The 15,493-nt window shown below is 52.3% G+C and overlaps 3 protein-coding genes across 3 annotated transcripts in view; 1 reads left to right on the forward strand and 2 right to left on the reverse strand.

Annotated features, from left to right (window-relative positions):
* The window catches only part of slc12a10.1 (solute carrier family 12 member 10, tandem duplicate 1), a 9,015-nt gene extending 3,121 nt beyond the window's left edge, over positions 1–5,894 (reverse strand). Inside the window, exons 1-18 of the mRNA XM_067261655.1 lie at positions 5,827–5,894; positions 5,527–5,638; positions 5,303–5,413; positions 4,915–5,026; positions 4,579–4,709; positions 4,241–4,325; positions 3,615–3,772; positions 3,384–3,491; positions 2,921–3,044; positions 2,596–2,697; positions 2,304–2,459; positions 1,943–2,042; positions 1,349–1,509; positions 1,118–1,215; positions 871–977; positions 518–600; positions 333–395; positions 66–176 (exon numbers count right to left, since the gene is read on the reverse strand). Coding sequence (XP_067117756.1) covers positions 66–176; positions 333–395; positions 518–600; positions 871–977; positions 1,118–1,215; positions 1,349–1,509; positions 1,943–2,042; positions 2,304–2,459; positions 2,596–2,697; positions 2,921–3,044; positions 3,384–3,491; positions 3,615–3,772; positions 4,241–4,325; positions 4,579–4,709; positions 4,915–5,026; positions 5,303–5,413; positions 5,527–5,638; positions 5,827–5,894 — 1,990 coding nt within the window. The remainder of the gene's footprint in view (positions 1–65; positions 177–332; positions 396–517; positions 601–870; positions 978–1,117; positions 1,216–1,348; positions 1,510–1,942; positions 2,043–2,303; positions 2,460–2,595; positions 2,698–2,920; positions 3,045–3,383; positions 3,492–3,614; positions 3,773–4,240; positions 4,326–4,578; positions 4,710–4,914; positions 5,027–5,302; positions 5,414–5,526; positions 5,639–5,826) is intronic.
* A 5,214-nt stretch (positions 5,895–11,108) lies between these two features.
* Positions 11,109–12,430, forward strand: LOC136968012 (leukotriene B4 receptor 1-like). Its single transcript, XM_067262013.1, has 2 exons — positions 11,109–11,672; positions 11,975–12,430. Exons 1-2 carry the CDS (start codon positions 11,109–11,111, stop codon positions 12,428–12,430), a joined length of 1,020 nt encoding a protein of 339 aa, XP_067118114.1.
* An 859-nt stretch (positions 12,431–13,289) lies between these two features.
* On the reverse strand, positions 13,290–15,456 carry LOC136968013 (leukotriene B4 receptor 1-like). Its single transcript, XM_067262014.1, has 4 exons — positions 15,448–15,456; positions 15,103–15,303; positions 14,927–14,976; positions 13,290–14,395 (listed from the first exon to the last, which is right to left on the reverse strand). Exons 1-4 carry the CDS (start codon positions 15,454–15,456, stop codon positions 14,071–14,073), a joined length of 585 nt encoding a protein of 194 aa, XP_067118115.1. The 3' UTR covers positions 13,290–14,070.
* Positions 15,457–15,493: the final 37 nt, after the last annotated feature.

Genomic DNA, 15,493 nt, shown 5'->3' on the forward strand with positions numbered 1-15,493 from the left:
CCTAGGTTAGTTGGAATATTTATCGAGAGGAACGTTCTAGATTTGAATGTGCAGCCCTCCCTCACCTCCGTCATCAGAGATCCAGTACACGTCGATGGTCTTCTTCCCTTGTTTGTTCTGGAACACTGTTCTCTTCTGCTCTTCTGGAAAATTCTCCTGCTGGTCCTCTTCTGGAACTGAGAATACACAAGTGATTCACTGTGTGTATGTGTCGTGTATGTGTGTGTATAGTGTGTGTGTGTACAGCATGATGTGTGTGTGTGTGTACAGTATAATGTGTGTGTGTGTGTACAGAATGTGTGTGTGTGGGTTCTCACCATATTCTTTATGACTGGTGCTGGGACTCGGACTCTGGTCCTGTTCCATGTTGTCCTCGGGCTCAAAGCCTGGGTTCACTGCAAGACCACAGTACTCTCCCTGTCAGTTAAGTCTCCCCAGACATCCTCATACTCTAATACATAAGTACGTAAGCGGTAAGACTAAATATTTTGATATTAGTGTTTTTTTAATGTCTTGCCTTCACACTCCAGCTCCTCTGAAACGTCCAAGCCGTCCATCATCCTTAGAATGCACACACCGTGGTTACAGTCAAACGTGTCACTGGGAGAGAGAGGAGAGAGGGAGAGAAAGAGAGAGGGACATAGAGGAAGTGCGAAAAAGAGAGTTGCATGGAGACAAAGATGGGAGAGAGAGAGAGAGAGAGAGAGAGAGTGAGAGAGTGAGAGTGAGAGAGAGAGAGTGGGAAGGAGAGCACCAGAGACAGAAAGATACAGAAACAGAAAGATATACAGTCATCATTTACAGTTGAGATTGTGGCTGCCTTGACAGCGTGAGGTTGTCCCCTCACTCTCTATTCTCTCTCTGTCTCACTGGATGGTGTTGACGTAATCCTCCAGCTTCTCTGAGTCACATTCCCTCCAGTTGGCCTTAAACCCCAAAAAGAGTGTGTTCGGTTTCAGCTTGCCCAAACCAGACGACTAGAGGAGAGAGAGAGAGAGAGAGAGAGAGAGAGAGAGAGAGAGAGAGAGAGAGAGAGAGAGAAAGAAAAGGGAAGACATAAATCAAAAGGGCTGAGATAGTTTAAAGTGCATGTCTGCATGTCTGCCAGTGTGTTCACCTGCAGCAGTTGCCTCGCTCCCTCCCGAAGGCTGTTTCCTGTGCAGGGGGCATAAAACGAGCGCACCTTCCTCTTGTTCAGCCATTTCACCAAGCTGTCTGCGTTGCGCAGGACAAACCTTTCCTCCTCCTGCGATGGACAGACAGAGAAATTGTTTTGCTTCTACTTTACAGACCAAAAAAAAAACTGCTATGTTTCTGCTGCTCACTCAGCACATGGGAGACCTGAGACCTCCGGAAACCTCCGGAGACCTCCGGAGACCTGTCTCCAGAGCACTGACCAGCAGGATGTCTCCACAGATCATCAGGCTGACGTTCTTGGTGAAGGCCCCAACTAAGTCCACCAGGGCTGGACGCAGGTTGGGGGGCCCCGTGAGCACCAGGCACTGGGGTCTGGAAGGGGGGGAAGGGGGGGTCATTCTCAGAAAGAAAGTGTTGCCTGATTGTAAATGGTTCTTCAGTAGTCCTTTTGGGAGAACTCTGAAAAGAGCTCTGTGAGAAAACCTTTGTGAACGTGTTTTTCGGTTCCACTGACTCACAAAAGTCTGTTGTACCTGAATACTGTGTGTTTCACCTGAAGTTCTTATCATGGGGCTGTGAGGAGTCTCACCTGAAGTTCTTATCATGGGGCTGTGAGGAGCCTCACCTGAAGTTCTTATCATGGGGCTGTGAGGAGTCTCACCTGAAGTTCTTATCATGGGGCTGTGAGGAGTCTCACCTGAAGTTCTTATCATGGGGCTGTGAGGAGTCTCACCTGAAGTTCTTATCATGGGGCTGTGAGGAGTCTCACCTGAAGTTCTTATCATGGGGCTGTGAGGAGTCTCACCTGAAGTTCTTGACGTGGTCCTCCACTCCTGACAGAGACACGGAGTAGGACAGAGCCATGTTGTAGGTCCCAGCCTGGACGGAGGAGCCCCAGTTCAGCTCTGCACACACACACACACACACACACACACAGACAGACACACATGCACACAGACACACACACAAACACACATGCGCACACACACACACACACACACACACACACACACACACACACAGACAGACACACACACAGACACACATGCACACAGACACACACACAAACAATTATTTAATGGAGAACAATAAAAAACCACAACAATAGCACTACAAACAGCACGGATGACAGGACCAAGCATCCCTGGTCCCTGAGTGCGCCTCACCTGGCTTGCTGTAGGTGACGTAACCCAGCAGGAAGAAGATGATGCAGAAGGTGACCAGAGCCGCCCACCAGGTGAGCAGGAACATCAGCACCACGGAGACGGTGGCTCCGAACAGGGCCGTCCACTTGTTGTAGAAGCGGAACGACGGCCTCCAGCCTGGGGGGGGGCAGCAGAGGGAAGTCAGCAGGAAGTAAACAGGAAGTGAACAGGAAGTAAACAGGAAGAGGAAGCCCATTCCACAGAGGACGTGGTACGCGTGTGTGTGTGGTTGTGTGTGTTGCAGACGGCTCACCTGGAGAGTTCATGATGGAGGCGTGGAAGCAGGAGAAGTTGATGAGAGCGTAGGAGCAGAGGAAGAAGTTGGAGATGAGAGCTGCTATGAAGTTCAGCTCGGCTGATTACAGGCGCAAGGCACAGGATCGAGGCACAGGATCGAGGCACAGGATCGAGGCACAGGGCCGAGGCACAGGATCGAGGCACAGGGCCGAGGCACAGGATCGAGGCACAGGATCGAGGCACAGGATCGAGGCACAGGGCCGAGGCACAGGGGGGATGGAAACATTCAGTTAGTATTACATGAGGAGGAATCCCTTTTCTGCTGACAAGATAAAACCTACCAATTGAAATGAAGGCCACTGCGATGATGTAGCAGAGCAAATAGGCTCGATAGGGTTCGTCGTTCTTCCCATAACCCTTTCCAAAGAACCCGATGTAGGGGTAAATGTTGTCCCTGCATAGACACTGGGTAGGGGGGAAAGGGGAGTAAACTTCTTTGATATAAAATCCTGGAAGATTTACATTTACATTACATTTAGTCATTTAGCAGACGCTCTTATCCAGAGCGACTTACAGTAAGTACAGGGACATTCCCCCGAGGCAAGTAGGGTGAAGTGCCTTGCCCAAGGACACAACGTCATTTTTTCACGGCCAGGAATCGAACCAGCGACCTTCTGATTATTAGCCCGATTCTCTAACCGCTCAGCCACCTGACTCCCAGATTTTCTGTTTCTCTTTGCTAGGATCAAAATGCCCCGGTGGGTTCCAGTGTCTGCCATGCCCCTATTGGACGTGGCCTCTTACCTGGAAGACCTTGGGGGCGGAGACTAAGAAGGCGAGGGCGGATGATAGGCTGGCAGCAAACACGCCTGCGGTGATGAGGTGTCCAAACCCGGAAGCCAGGCTTAGAATCTGCAAGGTTCAACGCAATCACAAACTTTATTAGCTACACAAGCACACGCAGAGAGAGAGACACACACACACACACAGAGACACACACTGTTACGTGTTGGCCCTCCTCCACAGCCAGCTCACCTTGAAGCTGTTGGCCAGCCCGTAGGAGCAGTTGTGTGACTCCTCACAGTAGGTGAAGTTCCAGCCCAGCTTGCAGCCCAGGCCCTCACACGGCTCCGAGAAGTTCGCCGGCAAACTGTCGTTCAGGTTTCCAGAGGCGTCCCGCACCACGCATGATGCTGCAGAGAGAGAGCGGGGGGAGAGAGAGAGGGAGAGAGACAGAGAGAGAGAGAGAGAGAGAGAGAGAGGGGGGGGGGAGAGAGAGAGGGGGGAGAGAGAGAGAGAGAGAGAGAGAGAGAGAGAGAGAGAGAGAGAGAGAGAGAGAGAGAGAGAGAGAGAGAGAGAGAGAGAGAGAGAGAGAGAGGAGAAGGCATTGATTGGTACAAAATTAAACAACAGATAATACAACAATGTGTTCCTTTAGCAGAAGTTTCTAACCAAAGCAATGTGCAGAGGAGGGATTCCAACCTGAAACCTTCTGAACTGCAGTCAAACGCACTACCACTGAGCCAAACCCACAACACAAAGACACAGCTACCACTGAGCCAAACCCACAACACAAATACACAGCTACCACTGAGCTAAACCCACAACACAAATACACAGCTACGAAGAGCTGGTGTGGAGACACGGAGGGCCAAGCTCACCAGCGGTGGCAGAGATGACCAGGTAGCTGATTGTGGTCCCGAATATGGCTGTCAGCGTGCCCTTAGGAATGGCGGAGGCCGGATCCTACAACCAAAACAAACACACCCAAACCATGTGGAGGCAATGGAAGCTCCTGGAACATTCTGTACAAACTCCAGCCCAACAACTGAGTCACATTATTCTCCTTTAATCGGTTTTATATATATTCCTACATTAAACCTACATATAACTTGTATCATCTTACAATGAATACTTTGAGTATATCCCTTTTCTGTCCTAAAACCGATGCAGATAACAGAAGGGAATCTAAAGTAACGTGATGAAGTTTTCCAGATACCTTCAGGTCTCCAGAGATGTTGACCCCGGCTAGGATGCCGATGGCAGAGGGGAAGAAGATGGCGAACATACTGAAGAAGCTGCCGTCTGGTCCTCTCCAGTCTGGCAGCAGGTTGGCCAGGAAGATCTCACCTGGCATGGCATGAACGTGGACAGAGATATGATATTGCATGGCATGAACATGACAGTATACAGCATCCCATTGACGTAACAGAAATACAACATAGTATGCCATTAACATGACAGAAATACGACAGTCTGAAAGAAAAAAACACAAATCTGACATGGCATGAAACAAAGACGACACAAATATAACACAAATAGGTTCGATCCTCACTTCGGTAGCTGAAGAACCCAACTGCCTGTTTCTCTACGGGGGCTGGGATCACCGTGCCAACAATGTAGTTGGCGAAGGACACCATCAGAACCAGGAAGAACAGCAGCTGAGTCTGCAGGAGAGAGAGAAGGATGGAGGAAAGGAGAGAGGGAAGGAGAGAGGGAAGGATGGAGGGAAGGAGAGACGGAAGGAGAAAGGGAAGGAGAGAGGGAAGGAGAGAGGGAAGGAGAGAGGGAAGGATGGAGGGAAGGAGAGACGGAAGGAGAAAGGGAAGGAGAGAGGGAAGGAGAGAGGGAAGGATGGAAGTGTTTAATTGACCTTAGAGGTGTACTTTAGCCAACGTACTTCACAGAAGCGGCCACAGAACAGGCTGAGATAACGTAACTACCTTCGCCTCCCACTCCATGCCAGCGAATGAGATGAGCAGAAGCATCGTCACGGTGATCACACCTATGATGCGGACGTCGTTGATGTCATCCACTATGGTCACGTTATACTCCTGAACAACCAATCACAACAATCCGTCTAAGTCACCAATCAAATCAGCCGGTCAACCATTCAAATACAATCATCTTTTGTAAAAGATGATCATTGTTTCCTCTGTGGCTGCACCTTAAGCAGGTCACGGACCACTTCTGCAAAGCCGACAGTGTTCAGGGCGCAGGCCAGGGCGTTGGCGAAGGAAAACACCATTCCAATAGGACCTCCCATCTCCGGACCAAGCGTGCGAGAGATCACGAAGTAGGCGCCCCCTGGTGGTTCAGGAGATAACGCAGTTCTTCAGCCTGCGGCGCTTCACATGACAGCGATTCGACCCATGAACAAAATGATTAGCTGGGTGGGAGGGCGGGATGGAGGAAGGGCGGGAGGGAGGGAGGGCGGGAGGGAGGGAGGGCGGGTCACTGACCTGATATGACTCTCCCATTGGTGGAGATGGCGGAGACGGAGAGAGCGGTGATCGAGGTCACGAGGACCGACATGAGGATGATGAGCCAGGTGAGTACTGATGTGAGAAAGACCAGAGGTCAAAGGTCAGGGGTCAATTTATGTTCCTCTTACTCCTTTAGTAGAATAGTGTTTTTTGTCGTCTGTGTTGTGTGTGTGTGTGTGTGTGTCATGTGTGTGTGTAGTGTTTGTGTTGTGTGTGTGTGTCGTGTGTGTTGTGTGGGTGGTGTGTGTGTGTGACCGTTTAAGCCAGTCTCACTGTCTCAGTGTTTTCTGGCGACCCCTCTCCCTGTCAGGTTTAGGTGTTTCCCTGCTCCAACACACCTGATCCAAATGAACGGCTGTTACGAAGCTCTGCAGAAGCCTGATACGACTCACTCGTTTGAATCAGGCGTGTTGGAAGAGTCTGTCTAACATGCAGTGTGTGATGAGTCACCGCGGTGTTTGACTCACGGATGCCCGCCTGAGAGGTGATCCACGACAGGCGCAGGAAGAGGATGACCCCCCAGATATTCAGCATGCATCGAACCTGCAACAAAGAAATCCAAACCGGTCAGTGTGTGTGTGGATATATGTGTGTGAGTGTGTCTGTGTGTGTGCAAAAAAGTGTGTGGGTATATGTGTGTGTGTCGGTGGGTAAGTGTGTGTGTGCATGTCTGTGTGTGAAAGTGTGTAAAAGCATGTGGGTACATGTGTGTGTGTCGGTGGGTACGTGAGTGTGTGTGTGCGTGTGTGTGTGTGATCGTGGCCCCTCTTACCGTAACTCCGAGCACCCAGCCAAAGCGCACAGGTGGTTTGATGGGGCCCTCGCTATCAGGATCCTGACCTCCGTTTCCTGCTCCACCACTGACACCACCCTCACTGGTGCCCACTTCTCCATCCTGAAACACCAGAGTCACGTGCTTGTTCTGGGCCAATGGCTAACTTTGATGCTGTACGCTGTAGGTATTGATACAGAGGGGGGACCTGCGGTTGTTGTGTTGGTTATAAGTCTTACCTCAAACGATCTCCGAAGGATATCCAGAGAAGGCCTTTTCCGTCGATTCCGCCCCGCCAACGAGTTCGCGTAGAAATCCAGCTGCGGTACAGCGTCTATGGTGCTGTAGATGGACGGCCGTCTGAAGTCTCGTTCAGAGGCTTTGTCGGTAAATTCGGTGTCTGAGCTGAGGCAGTTTGGCGGTGCGTTGTGAACGTCATCTGGAAGTCCCTCGGCCATCGACACGCTGTTTTTATCGAATCTGTGAGGGGAGTACCGCGAGGGAGCGCAGAATGGAGGTGGAGGTAATGCCTCCAGGTCGATCTCCGTGCGTCTCGATGGGTGCTGCCCCATTATCGGCCCCGGGAATCTGTGTGCGTAAATACGCGCGAGAAACAGAAGTTACAAACCGTTAGAAATGTATCCCTTGCAGGTTGGTTAAAGGGGCAGTTCCTTGCTATCTTCAGCTTAAGAATCTTAAAGTTAACAGCAAGTAACTGTTAGTAGAATCAACACTTTTAATAGTAGCCTGCGTCAAAAGTTATGATATTAAGTTATAGTTAAGTTAAGAGCTTGTGGCAACCGCGCTATACGTTGCTTGTCTCATGGTGTCTTTTTAATGCCGTTCTCGCTCAAGGTAGCTTCTCCTGCATGGAAGGTTGAATGGAACGGGTCCAAGTCAATCCACCGGAGTTCCATACCACCCTGAAGTGCGTTACCTCACCAACCGCGCGGGTTTCCAAAGCGGTCAATGGTACGTACCAAATTAAATTAGTTCCGCCTGGATTGCGCTTTTTTACTCTGAATTTAAAGCCGTGATATCAACATCGGTACTAGCCCATTGAACTAACGTCAGGAGGCGGCTTCACTCCAGACGTGAGAGTCCATTATTTTTGTTTTCTCCTGCAGATAGTATTGTCATTGGTCTCGTCTGTTTATTCAAATGAAACAATGACGTTGATCCCTCAGAAAAATAGAGTGCTGTGTAGGCCCTACAATTATAATTTTCCACGAGTAGCATTTGAAGGCATTTTGTAAGTAAGAATATATGCAGTAAAGAATGCATAAAATCATTTTGTCATAACCGTATGTATGAAACAGTATAAATGCAAAAACTGGTTACATACTCCTAACGAAATTTTTTAAATAACATGTAGGCTACCTTGTTACTTTGCGATTATCTCCAAGCGCGATGTTTCCACAACTGTTAGAACCAATTATCTTTCGCTGTGCGCCACTAATCATGTTAGAGTGACAGTCCTCCCTTATTTATATCTTTAAAACGTTCCCTCCATCCCATGCACACTCCCACTCTTTAGACATGTCACACGCTCGGACACACACACACACACACACGCACACACACACGCACACACACACACACACACACACACACACACACACTGTCACCACTAAACCAATGTGGGCAGTCTACAAATGCTCTCATTATCTGGTTCTCTCAAGTAATTTTTTTCTATAAAAAGCACCACTGATAGAGAGACCCAGATCTAAGTCAATTTCTAAATGCATTCAATCTTGGTGTTATCCTGCGATTAATTAATTATTAATACTACATTTACATTACATTTAGTCATTTAGCTGACGCTCTTATCCAGAGCGACTTATAGTAAGTACAGGGACATTCTCCCCAAGGCAAGTAGGGTGAAGTGCCTTGCTCAAGGCACTTCACCTTGGGCCCAAGGCACTTCACCTTGGGCCCAAGGCCCCAAGGCCCAAGGCCCCAAGGCCCCAAGGCCCAAGGCCCCAAGGCCCCAAGGCCCAAGGCCCCAAGGCCCAAGGCCCAAGGCCCCAAGGCCCAAGGCCCCAAGGCCCCAAGGCCCCAAGGCCCCAAGGCCCAAGGCCCAAGGCCCCAAGGCCCAAGGCCCCAAGGCCCAAGGCCCAAGGCCCAAGGCCCCAAGGCCCCAAGGCCCCAAGGCCCAAGGCCCAAGGCCCCAAGGCCCCAAGGCCCCAAGGCCCCAAGGCCCCAAGGCCCCAAGGCCCAAGGCCCCAAGGCCCCAAGGCCCAAGGCCCAAGGCCCCAAGGCCCCAAGGCCCCAAGGCCCCAAGGCCCCAAGGCCCCAAGGCCCCAAGGCCCCAAGGCCCAAGGCCCCAAGGCCCATGGCCTTGCCCTCACGTTGACAGATGTTTGTCCACAGACCAGGCGTGACTGCAAGTGTTCATGTCTGCCCTCACGTTGACAGACATGGCCGGTGAAGCGGTATGTTTACACATCAGAATATACCGGAAGAGCGTGGCCGGGCTCGGCCCTACTTTTGGCGTTTACGAGGAAAACTGTGGACAGGAAAACATTTCAAAGTAATAAGTTGTGTTTCCGAGTGTGTGTGTGTGTCCAAGACTGTGCGTGTGTGTGTGTCTGTGAGTATAAATGTGTGCGTGTGCGTACGTGTGTGTGCATGTGTCATGCTTCCGTCTGGCAACATTAGTTACCTCAATGGTTAAAAGCACTTCAAGGTTTACTTAGTAAACGACTTGAAAGTACTTAGTTTACTTTTGTTTAATTAGTGTTGAATTTTTACAGGCAGACAGACGTCAAGCTAAACACTCAGGAAATACAAGGAGCAACCCCTGACGGAGAGAGCATCAGGTTCTTTGTTTCTTCACATTTACTCAAGGTTGTAGTGCTAATCAATAGCTATTCAAGATGAGTTAATGATTGCTCCATTAGACACACACGTTCCCTGGAAATATGAGAAAAAAGATTATGTCGAACAATAGGCCAAGAAATGACATTCTTGGAGCCAACATAGATAGCCTTCAAAGACATATACACACACACCAAAAACATAACCTCACACATGCACACACAGGCACGCACGCACACACACACACACACACAGAAGAGTGTGTGTACCCCACAGCAGGCACATCAATGATACATATCCTTGACAGAGAGCCAGTATAAAGCATCAGACACAAAGTTAGGTATCCTCAGCATACACTCTAGATGCCATGATTATTCTGTTATGAACCAGGAAGCACGTCGCCAGCAACTGCAGGGCCTCCACCCGTCGTCGGCCAATGGGATGGACAGCCGTCGCCTTGACAACACGTCCGGTCCGCGCGATGCACCTTGCTCCAGTGCAGCAGCCCACGCGAAACCCTCTAAGGCCCGCGCAAGGTCACCGAGTGACATTTGGCTGTTGTGATGTCAACAAGGGACGTGTCGACACAAGGTGTGTGGCGGGTGATGGGGAGATGCTCCGAGACTTTCACGAGGGGGACGACCAGCGGAGCGTGCGATGTGCCTTCTCAGCGTGATTCACGGTTACGCAACAAACCCACAACAACGCTGTGGTGATGAGGGGAGGGGGGTGGGAGGGGGGTGGGAGGGGGGGGGGGAGCATCAAACAGGTCCCTCTTCATCCACAGGGAAGAACACATGTTCTAGAACACGCACGGCATCGAGCTTGTCAGCCCGCAAGAACGAATCAACGTCTCTTTCACGGTGAGAAGGTGTGTCACCTGGAATGTGGTAGCTATCGCAAGACAAAGCAGAGGGTTTCTGGGAAGAGATCTTATTGTTCTGGAGGCTGTCATAAAACAAGGTCATCCTGGGACCTGTCAGTTGGTCCACTCACTCGGTGTGTCTGCAGATAGGAACACCAGATCAATTGCTTTCAGAAGTCCGAGAGGTCATCATCACACACGGAGGAGGGAGGGATGGAGGGGAGGGTGGAGAGGAGGAGGGGTGGAGGGAGGGCTGGAGGGGAGGGAGGAGGGCTGGAGGGGAGGGAGAAGGGCTGGAGGGGAGGAGGGAAAGGAGGAGGGTGGGATGGAGGGGAGGAGGGGTGGAGGGAGGGCTGGAGGGGAGGGAGGAGGGCTGGAGGGGAGGGAGGAGGGCTGGAGGGGAGGGTGAAGGCCTGGAGGGGAGGAGGGAAAGGAGGAGGGTGGGATGAGAGCACAGCGTGTGACTGTTTATTGCAGGCTGTAACGGATGTTGATGTGAACCAAGCAGCTCAGTCCATCCAGCCATATACGTCTGACCTGCATTGAACCCCCTAACCCTAACCCTCCTCAACACTGGCTTGAAACCAAGGAATTGTGTACAGTACAGATCAGATTAGATGAATGTGGACCCTACTGCGTTTAGAGAGAGCGTGTTTGTACGTGTGACCTTTATCATCTCCCCTTAGCACTCTCTCCCCCTCCCCACTCTCCCTTCTCCCCTCCTCTCCCTTCTCCCCTCCTCTCCCTTTTCCCCTCCTCTCCCTTCTCCCCTCCTCTCCCTTCTTCTCTCCTGCTCTCCTCCCGGGATGGACGTGTCTGCCGGGAACACCAGCACCTCCTCCCCTAACGCCTCCTCTCCGAGCGTGACTCCCCTCACCTCCTCCCTCAGCTTCTCCCTGCTGCTGATCGCCATGGTGACGGGCCTCCCCGGCAACCTCCTGGTGGTCTCGAGCGGCGCGTTCCGACCGCGTGGAGGACCCCGCCGCCGGCGGCGGCGCTCTATCTCCGCCCTCCTCGTCCTCCAGCTCGCCTCCGCTGACTTCCTGGTCCTGCTGACCACGCCCTTCTTCCTGCGCCAGGTCTGGCGGGGCGGGGCGTGGGAGTTCGGGGAGGGCGCGTGCAAGCTGCTCCATTACGCCTCCGCCGTCAACATGTACGTCAGCGTCTACCTGGTGGCTCTCATGGGGCTGGACCGGCACCTGGGCGTGGCACGGCCCTTCCTGTCCCAGCGCCTCCGTACCCGCTCCCGCCTCTACGCCGCCCTGGCCGTGGTGTGGGTCCTGGCTCTGACCATGCCCGTGTCACTGCTCGTGTACCGGCGCGTGCAACACGGGATGTGCTTCCTGTCCTACCCCACGCCGGGCCACCAGGTAACTATGACGATTTCTGTTGTTGAGTTGGAATGCAGAGGGAGTCTTACATTGGATGTTTTGAAAGTTGTTTTGAATGTTTGAAAGATGTTTTGAATGTTTTGTGGCTTCCAATGCACGAACACATGCACACGCACATATTAAACACACACACAGACAGAGAGACACACACCCTGACACACACACACACCCTGACACACACACACACCCTGACACACACACACCCTGACACACACACACACCCTGACACACACACACCCTGACACACAGACTCCCTACTAAAATGCTCCCGCCCCGCCCAGCAGGTGTTCCAGTGTTCTCTGGAGCTGTCGGCCGCCTTCCTCCTTCCCTTCGGCCTCATGACCCTGTGTTACCTCCGCGTCGTCCGCAAGCTGGCGTCCCACAGCCGGAGGCACCGGCGTTCCTACGGCAGGACCAACCGCCTCATCTGCCTCGTGGTGGGGACCTTCGCCCTCCTCTGGACTCCCTACCACCTGTCCAACGCCCTCCAGGTGGGCGCCCTGTGGTCGGGGTCGTCCCCGGGGCTGCTGCGCTTCTGCCTGAGGTCGCGACCCGTGGTGATCTCGCTGGGCTACCTCAGCAGCGCCGTCAACCCCGTGCTGTACGCGCTGGCGGGCCCCTCCCCCCCTGGCGGGCCCCCACGCCCCCCGGGGGGGCGGTCGAGCCCGCCGGCCAGCTGGATGCCCCTCCTGCGGCGGACGCCGCCGCTGGAGGGGCCGTCCGCAAGCAAGGCATGATGGGAGTGGAGGGGGGAGGGGCCGGGGGAGGCAGGTGGGGAGCGTGAGAGGATGCGGGCGGGTGTTCCAGAGGGAAGAGGAGGATGAGGTGGAAGAGAGAAAGAGAGAGGAGGAGTGTTTCAGTAGTGTCCAGGACCAGCTGGCCGGTGTAGGGATATGAAGCGAGGTGCCGGGCTGTGCAGTTGGAGACCTGTTGACACAAGAAGGGACCGGGCTTCTGGGTAAATACCTCATCGATATTATTTATGACACGTTTCCTCTATCTAATCACCTTTTATTGGATCACAGGACAGGACGTTCAGTAAGACAGGAAGGTGTTGGATTGGTTTTATTTCACAGGGTTGAACAATTTCACTTGTGGAAGGACATTCCCCAGGTGCAGGGTTCATATCAGAGCCCTTTGAACCAACACAAGAGTCGTCCTGTGTTGACTCAGTGCTCGTTCTATCGGGTCCACACATGTGGTGCCTATAGGAGGTCAATAATTCTTACAGCGTACAGTACATTTACACATCGCAATGAAATCATTCATGCATCGTGCTGTGCATTCACACACGGCACACACTCACACACCATATATCACATTCATACATCACAATGAAAACAGGACTGTAAAAACAGACAAGCATCAGACTGTACACGTGTACACGACGCTGTGAGTCACCTCACAGCGTGAGGTCTCTCACCTCAGTCTCCGCACACTCTTCTGCTGCCTGAAGAGCATGGCCGGGCCAGAAACGGCCAGCACTAGGACCCAGACGACAAACATCACCCGCAGTACCAGCCTTCCTCTAATCTCCATTAAGGAGAGTCGAGTGGGTACGGTTTAAACATGTACTTTGTAATACAACACTTTCCCTGTAATTTAATCATTTATTAAATGATTTTGTAAAACAAAAATGTTGCAGTTTATTTCTTATGTCACTTTGATGGTTGCAATCAAATTAGTCTTTGCTGTTCTTTGTTCAGTAACGTAAAATGCTGTGGCCGTTTGTAAACCAGCCGACAACAAAACTAGTGGGAGAAAAAGCACATACAGAAAAATGTTTGAACAAAGAAAAAAAAACATCAGCCAGACAGCTCAAAACAAAATTCCTGGATAATGGCAGAAGCTACAGTGAAAACAGAGTCAATACAGGTTTTTCAAGTCAACAAGATTTTTACTTGAACGTTCTTCCTCTTGGATGTCCTCTTTTAGATGCAGGTATCTGCACTCTGCCAGTTTGTTTTCACAAGAGCGTCCAGAGAAAGAAGTTGTCCAACCTCCATCTCCAAAACACCCAGGAAGAATCACGTCGATGAACATGTTGTGAAAAGCAAGTGCCTTGTCGCCCTCTGGTGGATGAAAAGTAGACTGCAGGAAGAAGCCCGTGTGAGTTCCCTTCCAAATATGATCTCCTCCAATCATCCATGCCACAGCCATCATCAGTCTCCCCTCCAAAACCCTCTCAGGTGATCCTCCAGTTGTGTCTCGTCATTTCCCCCCATTCTTAGCTTCACCACAGGGGAGCTAGCTTTAGCATTAGCTTTAGCATTAGCACACTCACATTACCACTCTACCTCCCATTCTCCATTCTCTTAGCGTCAGTGGAGCTAGCATTAGCATTAGCCTGCGTCCGCTAACTGCACAGCGCAATCAGTTACTTCCTGGTCTTCTCCTGCTTGAGCACGACAGGGCTGACTTTAACGGGGGAGCCCAGGCTCGTCGTGGACTCGGCCTCCCTCTCATTCAGACCGACGCCGTCGGCGTCGCGGTCCTTCTCCCGGCTGTTCTGGCTGTTCTGACGGCTCTTCCTGGTGCCGGAGTCCAGCCCGGTGCCCTCGAAGAGGCGAGCCATGAAGGCCAGGCCGTTGCGGCGGATGTAGGACTTGCCGGCGAAGGTGTAGAGGATGGGGTTGACACAGCTGCTGATGAACGCCAGGGCGGAGGTGACGGCACGAAATGACTTCCAGATGTGGTCCAGCCTGGGGGGAGGAGAGGAGAGGGGGGGGTGGTGAGGAGAAGTGGAAGGGGGGGGGGGAGAGGGTGTGTGGGTGGGGGTGGGGGGGTGAGGAGAAGTGGAAGGGGGGGGGGGGAGGTGGGGTGGGGGGGAGGTGAGGAGAAGTGGAAGGGGGAGGAGAGGTGGGGGGGGGAGGAGAGGAGTAGGAGGGGGGGTGAGGAGAGGTGACGGGGGGTGAGGAGAGATGGAAGGGTGGGAGGGAGAAGGAGGGGGGGGGTGAGAACGAGGTGGGGGGGGGAGGAGAGGTGGGGGGGAGGAGGAGGGAGCGGGAGATGGGATTCAGGGAGGGAGGAGAAGAGATGGACGAGGGGGGGGGGAAGGGCAGGAGAGAGAGAGGAAGGGTGGAGGAGTGGAGCGAAGAGATTGGTGGGTGGACGGTTGAAGGGAGGAGAGAGAGTAGGTGGAAAAGCATATCGTCAAGAAAACGAAAACAGGTCACATGTCGAGTTGCCTGGTGATGATGTCATCATGAGTGGACGGCGAGAAGGGAAGGGACTCTACCTTAATTTTTATAGCGGAATCCTTTGGAAAGAGAGCTGCAGCGACCTGTTAACGAGAAGATTTCGCAATGATGACAGATTGAAATATGTACACTCACCCCCCCCCCACACAACACACACACACACACACAAACCCCCACGCCTACACACATACACACACACCACAACGTACCTGTACCATGTTGATAAAGTGATACGGGAGCCAGAAGACGCAGAAGGTCACCACGATGGCCAGGATCAGCTTCTCGCTGCGGATCCGTCTGCGGAACCTGGTCTGTCTCATCTTGCGGAGGATACAGATGTAGCTGCCTACAATCACGCTGTAGGGAACTACAAATCCCAGCACCAGCTCCAGGGTGTACTGCAGGACCACCTGTGTGAGGGGTTAAGCAGTTTCGAAAGTCTATACTCAGAACCAGGAATATAAAAGGAAAGCTTCCCGCTGGATACTTCCCTCACACACACATACACACACACACACATCCATAAACCACACACTTATACATTTCGACATGACCTCCCCCATCACGAGAGACACCCCTGCCCGTCTTCACCCATCACGA

The sequence above is a fragment of the Osmerus mordax genome, chromosome 23, assembly GCF_038355195.1.
Source record: "Osmerus mordax isolate fOsmMor3 chromosome 23, fOsmMor3.pri, whole genome shotgun sequence".
Taxonomy (NCBI): Eukaryota; Metazoa; Chordata; class Actinopteri; order Osmeriformes; family Osmeridae; genus Osmerus; species Osmerus mordax.

Bases quoted from the DNA above. Each gene is read 5' to 3' on its own strand.
- LOC136968013 (XM_067262014.1), bottom strand. The intron at 14,977-15,102 runs GTACGTTGTGGT...TCTCGTTAACAG, and splicing joins ACTTTATCAACATGGTACAG to GTCGCTGCAGCTCTCTTTCC. The intron at 14,396-14,926 runs GTCCCTTCCCTT...TCCTCCCCCCAG, and splicing joins GCTATAAAAATTAAGGTAGA to GCTGGACCACATCTGGAAGT.
- LOC136968012 (XM_067262013.1), top strand. From the start codon at position 11,109: ATGGACGTGTCTGCCGGGAACACCAGCACCTCCTCCCCTAACGCCTCC. The intron at 11,673-11,974 runs GTAACTATGACG...CGCCCCGCCCAG, and splicing joins ACCCCACGCCGGGCCACCAG to CAGGTGTTCCAGTGTTCTCT.